The sequence below is a fragment of the Ostrea edulis genome, chromosome 10, assembly GCF_947568905.1.
Source record: "Ostrea edulis chromosome 10, xbOstEdul1.1, whole genome shotgun sequence".
NCBI classification, from domain to species: Eukaryota; Metazoa; Mollusca; class Bivalvia; order Ostreida; family Ostreidae; genus Ostrea; species Ostrea edulis.
The window spans coordinates 43,634,201-43,651,983 of record NC_079173.1 but is presented as its reverse complement, the minus strand read 5'-3'; the positions used below and the strand labels follow the sequence as shown (position 1 = coordinate 43,651,983).

General features: G+C 35.5%; 1 protein-coding gene across 1 annotated transcript; it reads left to right on the top strand.

The window, feature by feature from the left end:
• Positions 1-381: 381 nt before the first annotated feature.
• LOC125666233 (uncharacterized) lies at positions 382-15,722 on the top strand. The gene is made up of 4 exons (XM_056151430.1): positions 382-485; positions 1,833-3,296; positions 7,686-7,829; positions 8,007-15,722. Exons 2-4 carry the CDS (start codon positions 2,744-2,746, stop codon positions 8,738-8,740), a joined length of 1,431 nt encoding a protein of 476 aa, XP_056007405.1. The 5' UTR covers positions 382-485; positions 1,833-2,743; the 3' UTR covers positions 8,741-15,722.
• Positions 15,723-17,783: the final 2,061 nt, after the last annotated feature.

The following is a 17,783-nucleotide window of genomic DNA, read 5'->3' as shown; positions in this document are numbered from 1 at the left end:
TTAATCTAAATAAGTCAATGACTATTAAAAGAAGTAGATATGTAGAGGACTGATATTTACCTACAATGTATATTGTCACATCATGAACCTACATTGCCTGCAAATAAGTAACAGTTAACACACAGATATAATCCGTGTCTAAAGTTACTGTACAATCAAATAATCTACCAAGTAAAATTCCCAAACTTGTACTTAATTACAGTCAGATATAGTAATTTTTCTATGTATTTCTTATATTGACACTGTGAAATGAGGACCACTATGTTCTGTACCTCCGGTATTCAAGGGGGAATTACTCCTGCTGCATTCTGAAAAATAAATCCCATTAAACTCCAGGTAAATTTGGTTTTGTTTTGTAGATGACATAACTAGGATGCCAAAGATTTACACCCCAGGTGACGCCTTCAGAACTCATTCTGTAATGTCAAGCCTAGAGTGCAAAGTGAGTGCTGATACAGAGGAAAGTGAAGAGGAGGTTGAATTTGGTACGTCAAATACATACATACATACAGAGGAAAGTGAAGAGGGGTATAATCCTGGTACGTGTTCAGATGAAAGTGAATAGACATACGACTAAGTGTGTTGTCTATCTAGATATATCATACCCATGTATGTATGTATCAATATGTTGTGATTTTGTAATCTTAAACAGGTGATATGTCATTGCACATCGTCAAACAAACATGGTTAATAATTTGTAAAAATGGAAATAGTGAGTTTAATTTCAATAAAATTTTGCTCTGAGTAGCAGTAATCTTTTCACATAGATGATTTCTCCTTCAGAACCATTCCCATGTATTGCCCAGTCCAAAGGGAGATAATTTTAAAAATAGTGAAACTAAAGTGTTTTTATGTAAAAGAAATATTTACGAGATGTGCTGAATGAGAAAAGTAAAGGCTTGTTTAAAAGATTCGATATAAGAAAGATTCAAGTCTACTCAAACCATTTATCCCGATGGAGGGACAGGACCACACTTGGGACCCAAAGGTTTCTAGCAGAATAGAGGGGAGAATTCACTATCAAGACTTGCAATTATCAAGATACCTTCATCAGGAGTAGATTCAAGTTGCATCACATCATGATTTCTAGGTCCACAATGGAGGTTGACAATTTTGGATATAGGAAGATTCTCTATATGAAAATAATATAGTCTTCTTGACAACCACAAGGACACAATTTGTCAAATTAGTATGTAAAGTGTAGTGTAGATTCCAGCTTGTGTACACCTTGATGACAGGGTCCATAATAAAGGTTCAAAGTCTGATATAAAATATCTTTAAAATGTTCTTGAAAGCCATAAACGTACAGTTTGTCAGATTCGATCACAAGCTTATTTTCAGCTTACCAGGACAAAAGTTCAGAGAGCTATTCTTATAACCACAGTTTCAGTGGTGGCTACATCGCACTTTAAAGAAACAACTTTAACATTGCCTTTATCTTTTGAACGCGGGAGGGGGGGGGAACTTAGATATTTACCACTATATACGTACCTCACGACCAGAGCACTCATTTCACTTTTGACTTAGTGACTGTGGACTTTGAACTACCTAAAAAGCTTTAATGTTTTGAACCAAAGGGAATAAGATAATTTGAGCCTCGTTCCCCGGTGAACTCTGTTGTCATCTCACAACTGGTTTAAGAGTCAATAATCATTGTTTATAGGTATGCTTAAGATCTAGAAACTATGGAAATCTTGTGGTGTAATTTATTAAACTCCCCCTAGGGCAAGCTTCAATTGAGCTAAGAGCCTCTTGTTCAGAGTGTTTTAACCTTGTCACTCTTGATCATTGTTGATAACATTTGAACTGTTGGTTTATTTCACTGGTTGCAGACAAAACCAAAGAAGATGTGTCTACCATGGCGGAAACGTTGATGACCGAAAGATGGAAACAACTAAAAGAAAATAGGGAGGCTGATATTCCTAAATGTTTGTCAGTTAATTCTTTAGACAACGAAACAAAATATCATAAGCTTAGAAGAAGTCACATCATGAACAAGGACTACAGAGAAATCCTTGGTAACCTTGATTATTTAGACTGTGTAAGTCTTAGTTTAGTGGATGAAGTTAGCCAGGGCACGACTATTAAACCATTCTTACAGTTTATGAACCCATTTTCTGAGTGCAGCGTACAGGACTTGATAGAATGGATGGAAGATTCCAAAGACGTCCTCAGAAAAACACAATCAACACAATGGGGCAGTGTTTCTTCTATTTTCTTTGCCGTGTATACAAAAGAGGCCATATTGGAATTCAAGGAAAAAGATCTTGTTAAAGTTATTGATCACAGTATTCGATGTGCAATAGAGAGCGAGAATTGCATACTCGTTTCAGAGCTTGTGAGGACATACTTATTTGATCACGATATTCAGTTGCAAAGAATGTTTGAAGATATGAAGGATATTAGTCCTGCCATTATTGATACAATCTTACAAACAGTGAGAACTCTGATTTTGAGAAAATTCCGTAATTTCCAAAACAATGCTATCATTCTGTCTTTCTGTTTGGAGTGTGGACAAGAAAATCGTCTGGTGATGATCATGTCATACAAAGGGAATTTAGAAATGAAAGACAGAATTCCAGACAAAGTCCTGGGATTTGAACTTGTCTTGTATAACATTACACAACCATCTGATGAAGCATCTCAAGTCTTCAAATCCATTCCAGTTTCAAAGAAAACTCCTTTACCAACTGTCACATAAAGTGAAGCAAGAGAACTATTTAGGAAACACTCCAATCTCACAATGATATCAGCCTCACCATATAAATCAGTGGGATATTCCAAGGGGAAGCACAGAGTTGTCGAGAAACTGTGTATCAGTCTGTTTTGTCTACATAAAGGCTATATTCCCTATGGAGAAGAACAATTTCCAAAGAAAATCAGAGACGTGGAAGTAGATGTTCAGGAGGGATACTGCTACTTCGGTGCTGGAAGATCACTAGAATTAGGAGGACACATCAAGCGTTTAGGGAGTGGGAGTATCGGGGGATTTGTAGATCTCCCAAATAATAACGTCGGGTTGATAACATGTGCTCATGTTGTATTTTCACCCGAAGAGTTGTTGAATAGGCAGATCACAGATACTTCTCAAATTGAAGTCGAGGCCTTTGATAAAAGACATCATTCCTATATAGCGTGTGGTAAATGTGAACGTGCAAAGTTCCCCCAATGTTACCTGATTGGACAACCTGTTTTGAAACCTGATTCTAATGTTGATGCTGCTTTAATTGAACTTGATAAAGATATCGACACCTTTGAGTTTCGGGCTGTGACCTCAGAACAGTTGCAATCTGCAGGTATTTACATAAACAATTCTTCACTTGTTTTCTATATTTAAATCTCCCAAACGAAGTTTCTGCTTGGTTCTTATTAAGGTCTACATATTTAAGGATGTGATAGGCCAATGTATCTACATCTACAGGAAGGTATTTGTTTTCAGATTGAAGGAGGTTAGGCTAAATCTTTGGGGGTGGGGGGGGTGTCAAATGGGGGTGGGGTTTAACATAGTACTCTATAGGACAAAAAATTATTCCGAAATTCAGCAGATATAACTTGACAAATATGATAAGAGTCCTAGGGTTTTCAGAAATGAATACAGAATGACAGGCCCTACAAATTAGTATCAAGATCAAGCGACTCCAGTGACCTTGACCTCTGACAATAAACAGAAAAACTGGTATAACTTTAAAACTGGGTCTAATGGTGACATGGAATCTTCACAAATGACAAGTGGATGACAGGACCTACATCAAAGTGAGATGACCACAGTGACCTTTGACCTTAGAATATAAATTTGGTATTACTTAAGAACCGGGTCTGATAGAGACATGGGGTCTTCAGAAATGATTGATTGTATCTTTTTTAAAGTCTCGCTCAATAATTTTTCACTCATATGGAGACGTCACTAAAAGCGGTGAAGGACTTTAAATTTAGGCATATACTCGGCGCTTATGGCCATTGAGCAGTGATAGTTCTTTAGCGTGCCACACCTACTGCGAAACGGGTCAGCCGTTTCTAAGGTCATCTCCGAGGACCCGTGGCATTCACACCTGATGCAGAGTGTTTGGCGATGGAACTGCCACTACCTGTTTTTTAACGACTTAGGTCTGTCGCGGCTGGGATTCGAACCCCGGCCTTCCACATGTGGGGCGAACGCTCTAACCTCTCGGACCCCGCAGCGGTTCTTCAGAAATGATGAAAAGATGATGAGATACAAATTGGTATCAAGTTCAAGTGACATCAGTGACCTCTGACCTCGAACATACAAAGTGCTATAATTTTAGAACTGGAATTGATAGAGACATTAGACCCTCAGAAATAAGAAGAGGATGTTGGGATTTACAAACTAGCATCAAGGTCAAGTGACTAAAGTGACTTTGACCTCTGACCTTAGAACATAAAATTGGTATTACTTAAGAATCAGGTTTCATAGAGATATGGAAACTTAAAAAATGATGAAATGATGGTGTGACCTACAAATCAGTATTTAAGTCGAGTTACTCCAGTGACCTTGACCTCTGACATTAGATCATAAACTTGGCATTACTTAAGAACTAGGTCTGATAAAAAGATGGGATTTTCAAAAGAAAAAAAGAAAAGGATGATGGGATCCACAACTTGATATCAAGGTCAAATGACTCCAGTGACCTTGACCTCTGGCCCAAAACATAAGTTTGATATAACTTTAGAACTGGAACTGATAGAAACATGGGATCTTCAGAAATGATAAAAGGGTGTATTGACCTACAAAGTAGATCCCTATTGACCTTGACCTTAATTATAAAAATTGTATAACTTTAGAACCAGGACTGATAGACATGGGATCATCAAAAATGAGAAGAGGATGTTGGGACCTACAAATTAGGATCAAGGCTGTGACTAGTGTTACTGAAGGAAAAGAAAAAGGGATTTTTTTTTTAATTCGAAATCAAATCCTTCGTTATCTACGTTTTTTAAATGAAGTAAAAATTGGCATGGATTTTGTCAAGTGAGGAAAATAGTAGTATTCAGAAAAAAAACCACCTTGATACAGGCAGCACTTCGTTGGGAGACTTTATGATCGGTAGCTTATAATCATAATTTATTCTATTTCTAATTATACTTGTGTTAAGACATGCCTTCAAACATTTATCAAGCTCATTCAAACTGATCTGGTCTAGGGTGATGACCTATATTCTTAAAATGCATTTTTTTTTAAAGTTTAGAAATTTGAAGATCAATCAATGAAACTGATTATTTAGTGTTTAGTAATTACAATTAAGAAAAGGCCATTTGAAATATAGTTGGGTCATTTAAAAATCTTGAGAACCACTTTGCAAGAAAAGTTAAAATTTACATGAAAGCTTCATGACATAGTCTACATGTAGATTCAAGTTTGTTTAGATCATGACAAAAGCTGTAGGGTGGGGTTAGCAGCAATCATATTGCCTTCTCTAACTTTTTAGGGGAAGAGGGCTACAACTCTTTCGGATCTATATAATGGTGCATTTGTGAGTAATTCACTCCTGCAACATTTTCGATCAATCTAAACATTTGCTGGTTTCCTTTACAAATATGAAAGGGATATTATATGCGTTTTAGTCAATATAAAAATTCACGACTTACAATTTACAATTTGTGAGACTATTTTACCGTTTTCAATAATTTTGATATATTTCAATTTCAATTTCTCGCTTCATATTGTGTGCCATGTTTGATGTACTGGAGCTGAACGTCCGTTTGTCAAGTTATTTGCATATGCCCATATAAGGTAATGTTTACATCAAACATGTACGGAAGACAAAGTGATTTCGTCGGAAAGATTTTAATTTAATATCAAATTGAAAAACGAACAACAGTGTAATTTTTTCTGCCACTATATGATTTTCCTTTCTTTGTCGGAATGTTTCTAGTCTGTGTTAAAGAAATACATTTTCCGAGCAGGGTTCGAAATTAACTCATGTCCGTAAGTCCGAGACTAGTAGAAAACATGTCGGACTAGTGAACTCTCTATAGCACTAGTCCGTGCGGACTAGTGAAAATCCGGAAATCAATTTTGAATACGCAAGATCGCAACTACTTTTTCCGTCTTGGTTTTAAATTTTATTTTCCCCTTTCAAAGTCTCGAAAGACCCAGAGTATGCGAGAATTTGGGCATCTTGGTAAATAATACCAGTTCTGCAACTTTTATCGTGATCGATTCACCTGATTTAACTGTAGTAAACCTAATACGCAGAAATAAATGATAGATTTTAATGGAAATTAGGTGTCAGCCAGGAAATTCCCAAAGCTGAGAGAGCTTGCGTCAAAATATATAGCTTCGCGAGCTAAATTCAGGAGTTCATTTTCCCTGTACCCAGACGTTTCACACACCTTTCATTTAAAAATGCTTTTAATTGTGGAATGCACAGGTTAAATCGTCTTCCGATGTCATGTTTGAATAAACAAAACTTCCCAAGATCGACACGCTTTTCCGGACTTCTTTACAAGAGAGTTCCGATAACTCGGTATTTACGATCTTGCATATTGGTAAAGATTTTAGCAAGATTTGTCTGAGTCTCTTAGATGTTTGAACTTATGGTTGATTACCTGCATGGTCAGGTGTTTGCCTGACTATGACAGTCTGATCGTCCAAACACATGTTTGAGACCGCCGTTCTTCGAACGTGCACACATTGTCAAATTCCTGCCGATTCCGAACGCCGAGTACACATCACAAGAACGTGTTCTAGGTGCAAGAATTGCAAGTAGTGTGGTCTGAGAACATGCACGTTTGTATGCACATGTTCTCGTCATTCGCGAATCTAACACAGTAGTTCATAACACTATAGCTCATGACTTGGTCAATCGGGTGAATTTTATTGACTTTCTTGATAAAATTTCGAACTCCTGTGACTCTAAGGTCTGAACACCAAAACAACAGGAACGTCGATCTCGAACGCACTTATGGACGTTTATCAAAGGATTAACTCGGAGGTTAATATTGTATGCTTTTGAAGATCTTGAATACGAAATAAAATATGGTGGTCTCTTTTTCTTCTGTAAGTGTCAGAAATCGAATTGTTTGCAACTGTGATGTGCTTAGTTTGATTAAAATGAAGATCATTTTTTGATATACTGGACGGACTAGTGAAATGCTTTGCGGACTAGTGAACATCAATAGTGACTAGTTCGTATGGACTAGTGCTTGAAAAAGTTAATTTCGAACCCTGAAAATTTTCGTGCTATTTGTCAATGTTTAGGTTTATCAGTAAATCCATGAAATATCTCGATGATAAGCGTGATTGAGCTGACGTTGTACATTGTTAATGAAAAAAACCTTTATTAATAATACCTAAGCGCAAAATTGGTATCTTCTTTGGTTAAACAACATTAAAAATAAATACACAGATATCATTATGGGTTATTCATTAAAATATTTTGCACCATTACAAAGATCCTATGGTATTGCAGCCCTTTCCCGAAAACGTCAGAATAAAGAGAAGGTAGCTAAGGTGGGGACACAATTGAGGATAAAAAAGAATATGAATATATTTTAAAAGTATCCTTGACAACAGCAGGACCATGATAAGTCATTTATATGCAAGCATCCCAAAGCTTCAAATTCATTGTGATACTCGAGAGTAGGGTGACATGGGTCAAAATAGATCATATGCAAATATTCAGGTTTGTGATATAATATGACATATAGGTTTCTTGTTGTTTCAGGTTTTGACCCTAATAATCCACCAGTATTTTCTGGAGAGGTTGTATCTTTGCCTGATCCGGTTCCTGTGAACAAACGCATAGAACTAATTCCAAACAACTCGGACATTGTTGTAAAATATGTAACTGTGGATGGAACTACCATTGGTAATCTTTATGTCAGTCATATATATTATATCTAATTGTTTTAAGAGAAACCGGATCTTCCAGGAAATTTGCAGTGTGTTGTTATGTGTAATCAATTTGAAGTTCAAAGCTACAGTAGAGTATTATATTCAATCATGCAGGTATGTGGTATGATGTATAGGTATCTTGTTATTTCAGGTCAGGATTACGTAAGTAATCCAACTTCTGGAGAAGTTGCCTCTCTGCATGACTCGGATCCTGTTTTCTATGTCAGTGAAAAAAGCTCAAACGAATCAGACAGTGTCGTAAAATATGGAGCTGTAACTGGTTTTACCATTGGTAATCTTTATTCAAACCGTGTACATGCACGATTTGTTCAAGAAAGTCTCAACCTACCAGGGAATTTACACTACGCGGTTATGTGTGATCAAATTGAAATTCAAAATCTGCCTCAAGGACAGTTCTTTAAGGTTGGTGACTCGGGTTCGTTCGTCTTTTGTATCAATCCTGATAAAACACTCAGCTGTCTGGGGATGGCAGTTGGACTCTCCACACGAAATTCTTGTCTAGTGACTCCTATTGGCAGAATCTTAGAAAATATTTGTCCTCGTGCTCGTTTAAAACCGTGTGGTTCCTCTGGAACATCGTCACAACATCCATCAAACACTAACATTCAGCAACAATCAACTGACACTGCTTCATCGCATGCAACATTACATTCTATTCTGGGGGAAATGATGATGACGATGCAGAGAAATATTGAAACGAGTTTCCAAACTTCATTACAGAATGTCGAAAGGAATGTTGCAAGTGTGCAAGCTTCATTACAGAATGTGCAAACAGAAGTTCGAACTCTACAGAGTCAGGTTCAACAAATTAAGGATTCCAAAATTCAGTCATCGTCAAATCAATCCAGTGCCAATCAAAATTAAGATTATGTTTAGATGTGCCAGCTCGAGAAATTCAGAATAATATTCAAATATAAAACAATTTCTGTAAATAGGATGCTGGGTTGGCCAGAATAGTATAGCTTATTTCAATGCATATCAGTGTACATTACCATAGCAATTATTCTACTGTTAAAATGAGACATTGTGTTCATGGGTCTTTTTCTTTTTTTAGTGAGAGATATATGTCAGGAATGTTATTTATTCTAAATGTATAAACATTACATATCTCTACATCACTGTTTTATTATGCTCATGTTTATTCAAACATTTACTAGTACCCCTCCTTCATCCTGAAGAGAGGCATTTTTAGCTCACCTGAGCCAAGGCTCAAGTGAACTGTTCTGATCCCATTTTGTCTGGCGTCCGTCTATAAACTTGTTTTTATATTTTCGACTTCTTCTCAGTAACCATTGGGCCAATTTCAACCAAACTTGGTCAAAAGCATTCTTTAGTGAAGGGCTTTCATGTTTGTTCAAATAAAGGGACATATCACTTTCAAAGGGGAAATAATCCCAAAAATGTAAAAATAGGGTGGGGTCATTAAAAATGTTTTCTCAAAAACCACAGGGCCATATAAAGCTGAGATTTACATGAAGTCTTCCTGACATAGTGTAAATTCAAGTTTCTTTAAATGGCCCATGGGAGTTGGATGGGGCCACAATAGGGGATCAAAATTTTACATGCAAATATATAGAACATATCTTTGAAAATCTTCATCTCAAGAACCACTGAGTCATGCAGAAAAGCTGAGATTTACATGAATGCTTTCTGACATAATGCAGATTCAAGTTTGTTCAGATCATGGCCCCCCGAGGGTTAGCTGAGGCCACAATAGGGGATCAAAGTTTACATGCAAATACACAGGAAACATCTTTTAAAATCTTCTCAAGAACTACTGAGCAAGAAAAGCTGCAATTTATATGAAAGTTTCCTGACATAATGCAGCTTTAAGTTTTTTTTAAATCATGGACCCCGAGGGTTGGATGGGGCCACAATAGGGGATCAAAGTTTACATGCAAATACACAGGAAACATCTTTTAAAATCTTCTCAAGAACCACTGAGCCAGAAAAGCTGAGATTTACATGAAAGCTTCCTGACATAATGCAGATTTATGTTTGTTAAAATCATGGCCTGGGGGGTGGATGGGGCCACAATAGTAATGTTATATGACGCAGTGTAACTTATTGTTTCATCCATAGCTAAACCATACTGAATCAATGACTGTAATATTTCACTATTTTGTATATACTTGGAGCGCGTTGCTTTTTCTATGGAATAGAGTCAATGACTGTAATAGGTTGTTGTACATTATGGTGATCTGGAGCGGGTTTTTTATTCCATACATCCAGTGTTTATGATTAACTAGATTATATGTTAACAATTTATTTTACTTAATATTTTGAGTGGCGTAGAACTCTAGAAAGCCAGTGGTAGAGTACAAGTATGTATGTAAACAATGTCGAGGAAATTCGGACTGTGCACGAATACATGTTCACTTTTTTATTACGTCTTGATTAATGATATGAATGATATTATTTAGTTGTAGTTGATGTATAAGCATGTTTGATCCAGGTATTAACGTGTTACTGAGTGACGAAATGGTATGTTGATGTATGTATGCAACCACTTGTTTTCTGTCTGCTCGTTTCCGGTTTAGCACGCGACTGATGTGTAGTCGATCAATTTATTGTTAAATATTGGTGATTTAGTGTCGGTAATACTTGAATTAACATGGTGTATTGTTGAAATAATTGAGTGAAAGCTGTTTAGTATTTAGAGCATTGCATATTTCGATTGTAAACTTATTCTATTTTCTGTTACTTATCATGAACGAAAGAGTGATGTAAATGATAAAGAACAAGGTACGGTTTTAGCCAAAATCTGCCCTGTCAAGGAAATTCACCAAAATACTAAATCTGGTATTTGAGAATGTGCCATTTTTGAAAATGAGCATTGTTATTCTTTATCTACAATAGTAGCTGTAATATATTCAACGGAAAACTTTATATTAACCTGACGACGTCACTAAATTTGACGTTAATTTTGACGTAATATACGAGAGTTCTCCCCAAGCGATGTTTTGAGTAGGAAAATATAAACTGTATCACACATAGAACTATTAATTCTTAATAAATGAGAAATTATTGGTTTCTGTACTGATTTGAATGGGTATTAAATGGAAATTGAAACCACATCAGATATGCCGCACAGGGACAAAAACTGCAGGTATTCGCGGAAAGCTTTTCTGGTGCAGAAATATAATGGTTTGAACACCAAATTAATTAAAGAAACAGTTATTATGCTGGTAACAGTGATTTCTTATTTCTGTCTCCAACTTCCTTTATTGTGGAGAATTTTAAGATTATTTTTTTTATATTTGTTAAGAGTCTCGCGTGCATTCGGAAAAAAATGATGACATCAAAGGCAGCTCAAATTCAAATCACTGAATTTTATGCGAAGTTTGAGTTATCACCAATGTAATTTTTCACGAATCGGAACACAATAGAATTCATCGGTATTTGTTTTTAATTGGCATACGCAATATTCCATATATGTATATTCTCAATATTATATGCGTGGTATTAAGTTGGAGCAAAATGTCATTTCATAGGTATACTCAGGAAAAAACGCAGCGTTTCTGAGAAACTAGAAACACAACTTCAAAGGGAAGATAATTATGAAACGGTTAGGGTTATCAGTGATATGGCATTCGCTTCGTAACCGGGAGGTATAGTGTGTTCAAACCCCGCTCATGACATGCCACGTCGAACCTGAGACGTAGACATACATGTGCTCTTCGACAAACGCTCGACAAAAGTGAGAATCACGGGTCTTTCAGATAGGCACCTGATGCCACCTCGACTGTGTCCAGGGGTCCGTGTTTGCCCTACTCTTTATTTTGTATTATTTATAGAAATTACGCAAATTCGAATTCATCACTATTCGATATCTTCAGCTTTTCGTGACCTTGAAAAAGGAGGTCCTGTGTCACAACAGGTATTGGCGCGTTAAAAAAAATCAATGCTATAGCCTTAAATGCTAATCATAGGTTTTATATATGTGGTACTTCACATACAGCTGATGATTTCTCAATTTGAGAGAAAAGTTCTCGAAAGGACGTAAATATATAAACAAACAAAACTCTCTCTTCTCTCTTCTCTCTCTCTCTCTCTCTCTCTCTCTCTCTCTCTCTCTCTCACCACTATCAGGCTTGTCAATGTGTTCGGTACTGTACAACTGAGCGATACAAAGCTGGTACACCCCAACACTTGGTTTGCGCAATTTAGTGTCATTGTATCCACTTTTGCTCAAAGAAACCCTCTTAAAAGTTGTAAAATACAAAAATCATTCGATAGTTTATACAAGAGAAATAAAACTTAAGACTTGCTAACCAACCCCTGTCCCATGATAAAAGAAAACCATTCAAATCTAAACTGCATTTTCTCATTATGCAAGTATATACATACATCGTATATATATCTCGAATGGAGAAAAACAAAATTTTGACGGAATGCTCAATACTGCGAGTCTCAATATTATATTTATATATAGATCTACCCATATGTTGTGTATTCGCTTTGTGTAACCTCCCTCCCCCGGACTGCATTTTAAATAGTAGTAGAGAAAGATAGATGAAATGTAATTGTAAGTGATACATTGGATACATGTAATCAACCCTCTCCATTGACCAATGATACCAAAATCCCTATTTTTGTGTTTGTCAATGTTTTCGAGAAGTCAATCCCCCCCCCCTTTTAAAAAAAACCAAAAAACGACCTATGCACCTACATGTATAATCTATTTCAATCATTGTAAATTAAAATACATATAGTAATACGATCCGAGTAACACATATGGAGCAAATTATCTTTCAGGCACCTCAATTTAAAAATGATTTTAATGAGTAACATATATTCCCTAGTAAAAAGTGCCTTGCAAGAAATGTATATTAATCCCTATCTTAGCTACACAAACTTTTTTTGTTTTGTATTGTGTTTTCAAAAATGAAATAGTTTCGTAACCATTGCAGATTTAGTAGAACACTGAAGACCCTCAGTGCCATATTGTGACACCGGTCATCCAGTGTTAAGGTCATCTCCAAGGACCCGTGACATTCACACTTGATGCCGAGCATTTTGGCGATGAAACTGTCACTACCTGTTTTAACAACTTTGATCTGTCGCGGCCGGGATTCGAACCCCGGGCCTTCCACTTGCGGGGCGAACGCTCTAACCGCTCGGTCACCGCGGTGGTGTATATTTATAGATAGTGTGCTTAAAATTTTATATTTGTGAATAACCATCGTAAACTTTCTGACAATTAAATTGTTGTCTTTGAAAAATATAAAATGTTACACTCGAGCTAAATACGTCACTGATGTACGTACGTACCTAGGTGGATATTGTCGTCTGCTGTTACATGCCGTTTCCCATTTAATCAAATGAATGTGAATGGTAAAAAATAATGCTTGAATCTTCAAGGAATATACTATTTATTAAAAGAATCGTCCATCGTTATATAAACTATTTAAATGTAGTTTGGCTGGTATGTAACATGAATTCTCACAAATCGTCGGTTGGTGCTATTTATATACCGTTCTGTTTACACTATAGTCATAACAACAAAAATGGCATCCGGTCTGTAAGATAGGCTTAAATTTATCCGGATTTTTATTATTATTATGATGATTTTAATAAATGTCAATGTGTTTAAATAAATAACTATATGAGCATATATTATTTGAAAATATATTTACTACTCAAATGATTCTCGTTTCCTCTTCAACAGCCACGATCAACGCAAATAGCCGTCACGATGGCGAATTTGTTAGCATCTTTCAACTGATATTTTAACCCCTCTTCTATCGTCGCCCGGGATGAAACTAAGATGAATTGTAAGTTATTTAGTAAATTTTTAATCCATATAAAAATTATTCCGGGCGATGAGGGAAGAGGTGTTCAATTTCACATGTTTATCAATACAAAAACCATGAAAACACCACAAATAGCCTGAAAGCCCTTACTTTATTTGATTATGTACTACGCATGCGCGTAGATGAGTTGATTTCCATATGCTTTTGAGAGTTACTATAAGTTACTCTTTTAGGAATTTGACAGGAAAATATCTGCAACGCAAAATAATTTTCCTCCATAAACGCCGGGCAGAATTTGGCTAAAACCGTACCTTGTCCTTTATCGGTTATCGATTGATTTCTTTATATCATCCGACAGGTGGCGTTTAAGCAAAAGCGATTTTTTTTTACAGTGATCCTATGAAGTATCGTGATTTAGTCACATGATTGATAATCGATATGTCCCGCTTATTTTTTTATCGTTTGGTAATTAGTATAAATACCGCAGATTTGACGTCATTGAGTCGATTGAGAATAGTTGGTACTTTTGGTTGTTCCAAATTTATTTTTATTTTTATTTTATTTCATTTTATTATTTATTTATTTATTTATCTATTTTATTTTTAGGACTAGATTTTATTTCTTTAAATGATCGTTATAATGACCGATGCGGTGATTTAACTGCAAGTTGTTATTTTCATGAGTATTTATGGAGTAAATTTTTCGGAACTTTATTAATTTTGGAAATTTAAGTATTTTTGATCGAGAATTATTTTTGGATAAGTTAATTCTCAATTCATATATTTTTAGTATAAAATTTTTAGTTATATTTTAATGATATTTTTATGCCCCCGAGATCGAAGATCGGGGGGGGGGGGGGCATATTGTTTTTGTCCTGTCTCTCATTCTGTAATTCTGTCATTCTGTCTGAAACTTTAATCTTGCTAATGATTTTTGAACAGTAAGTGATAGAGCTTTGATATTTCACATGAGTATTTCTTGTGATAAGATCTTTCCGTGGGTATCAATATTTTTGACCCCGTGACCTTGGAGTTTGACTTACTTTTTGAAAACTATAACTTTGCTAATAACGTTTGAACAATAAGTGATAGCAGTTTTTTATTTCACATGAGTATTCCTTGTGACAAGACCTTCCCGTGGGTACCAACACTTTTGACGCGGTGACCTTGGTGGTTGACCTACTTTTTGAAAACTTTAACCTTGCTAATAACTTTTAAACAGTAAGTAATAGAGCTGTGATATTTCACCTGAATATTCATTGTGACAAGACATTTCCGTGGGTACCAACATTTTTGATCCCGTGACCTTGACCTTGGAGTTTGACTACTTTTTGAAAACTTTAACCTTGCTAATAACTTTTGAACAGTAAGAGATAGAGCTTTGATATTCAACATGAGTATTCCTTGTTACAAGACCTTCCGTTGGTATTAAACTTTTTGACCTTGACATTTGACGTATTTTTAATTTTTTTTTACATTGGTCATAACTTCTAAATGGTAAATATTAGAGCTTTCATATTGTACATGAGCATTTCTTTTGACAAGATCTCTCTACTGGTACCAAGATATTTGCCATCTTCGGAATTAGCCATTATCGGGAGCATTTGTGTTTCACAAACACATCTTGTTCTTTCTAGAATTTATTAATAAATAAGTTAGGAATCAACGATATATAAATCAAGACAGTTAATAAACTGTGATATGCTCGAGTGGTTTAGTTTTTATTTACATATTGAAATAGGTTAATCATAGTGGACTATGCAGTAAATGAACTGTACGTTCACATATTCGTGATTTAAACAAATATTTAATTATGTGTGTGATAGGTTAACCATAGTGAACAAGTGAGTAATTTAACTCAGTTCACAACATGGTCTTCAATCCTGTTTACATTCAATAAAATGTTCTCATAACGGGATTATTAACTTAATTAGAGTTACTCCCCTTTACCCAGTCCTCTTACTTTTGGGTGGTTTTAGGTTTAAGTTCTTTTTTTAATTAATTAGATGTATTGTTAATGTATAAATGAGTTGTGTGAGTGAAGATATGATTATAAATGTTATGTAATTGAATAATCTTAATATAATCGTTGATTAATATTGATTATTCATTGAAATGAAATGGTGAATTTATGAGTTCTGCACAGGTCCGTCTGATATTGGTATTGTTTAATTTATTTGCGCATCGTTTAAATATCTTACAATTACTGCCGCGTTACATGAGAGCTTATTAGATGATTTACAGCTATCTGTGAGTAGTACAACCTTGTATAGTAATCTCAAACTCAAGTGAATGTCTAGCACAGAAACTGAGTAGATAGTTTAAGCTCGAGGCCTGCGCCAAAATTATGAAATTCCAATTCAATTAAAATCGGATTTGTTAGAGAACAGAAATGTTATAATAATCTCTGTTTAAAAGTGTCTTTAAACACGGTTGAAGGTTATGCTACATTGTTGGAAAATCTGTACAAAGTATGTGCTAGATGTTGAATAATTTTAGTAGTTTAAAAGATACAATGGACTGGAAGCTTTACACCTAAAGTCTAATGGGATTTATGAAATTCATCACCGTTCTAGTCAAACCAGGAATAAGAATATGCATCTTTTGGTAAAGGGAAATCAAGATTCATGGAATAAATTGGTGAGATTTCAAATGAAGATTGAACAAGAGGCCCATGGACTTTCACGGTCACCTGGGTATCATGTGTCTACCATACTATATATAGTAATATAGTCAATATGTCTACACAATTTATTGTCAAAGATACATGTAGGTGCACTGATAATACATATGCTTTGATAAATATGAAAACATCCCATGTAAATCCAAAGTAAAACATTGTGTCTATTCTCACCTGTTCAATTTAATCTAGTTTATAGTCACAGAACTCCGCACTACTTTCAACAGTTTTCGTAGCATGTTTGAGGCATTATCTATCTACAAATCCCCACTACCCAAGAAAAATTCCTAATAAAAAACAATGATAGGAGAAACAAATTCAGTAAACCATGTAAACTTAGGGCATTTGGCAGCCTATAAAGGCACACCACTTCGTTGTTGTTTTGAAAATATTAGCTAAGTATACTATATCTGTGATACAAGGCTAAATTATTTATTGGAATAAAATTACTCATCATTTTCTTCTGCAAGTGTCAAAGTTTGCACTAAAATCTCCGTGTGGTCTACTTATAACTTATTTGACAAATAAACCAAGACAATAAACATCAACAAGTTATATGTGTTTGTGTTCACATAGCTTTATTAGCTCATCTGTCTCTCTGTCCATCCGTAAACTTTTGATATTTTAGACCTCTCCATAAGTGCTGGCTAATTTCAACCACATTCTCCTTTAAAACCACTGGCCCAAAAAAGTTGAAATTTACATTAAAGCTTTCTGACATAGTACAAATTAAAGTTTGTTAAAATCATGGCCGCTGGGAATACGACGCGGCGACTACAGGGGATCAAACTTTTACAAGCGAATACATAGGGGAATATTAGAAGTACCTTCCCAAGAACCATTGGGCCTGAAAAGAGGAAATTTACATAAAAACTGTCTGACATAGAGTAGATTCAAGTTTGTTCAGATCATAACAACCAAGGGTAAGGTGGGGCCACAATTGGGGATTGAAGTTTTAGATGGCGATATATAGGAGAATCATCTCCAGAACCATTGGGCCAATTTCAATCAAACTTGGTACAATCCATCCTTCGGTGAGGTGAATTCAGGTTTCTTCAAGTGAAGGGTCATGTTGGGGGGGGGGGGGGGGGCTCTTTAAAAGTGAAGATAATCACGAAAAGGCAAAAATATGGTGGGGTCAGATGAAACATTTCTTATTAACGATTAAAGGGTCAGAAATGTGGAAATTTACATGAAAGCTTTCTGGCATAGTGTAGATTCAAGTGTGTTCAAATCATGATCCCCAGAGGTACATGTAAGATTGAACCACCATAGAGGATCAAAGTTTTGCATATGTTGATATATAAGGAAACATCGTTAAAATATCCTTTGAACTATTAAGCTAGGGCTTTCATATTCTGTAAATGCATTATTTACAGCAAGGCCTTTTTATGTAATGTTATGGTGTGTGATCTTTTGTGTAATATTTTGACCTTGAAGTGGAAGTGCGACGTACCTTTGATGAAAATTGA

What these genes read in the sequence shown, in the direction of transcription:
- LOC125666233 (XM_056151430.1), top strand. Translation starts at nt 2,744, where the DNA reads ATGATATCAGCCTCACCATATAAATCAGTGGGATATTCCAAGGGGAAG. An exon ending in AGAACAGTTGCAATCTGCAG is followed by an intron (nt 3,297 to 7,685) that starts GTATTTACATAA and finishes TTGTTGTTTCAG; the next exon opens with GTTTTGACCCTAATAATCCA. An exon ending in TGTGGATGGAACTACCATTG is followed by an intron (nt 7,830 to 8,006) that starts GTAATCTTTATG and finishes TTGTTATTTCAG; the next exon opens with GTCAGGATTACGTAAGTAAT.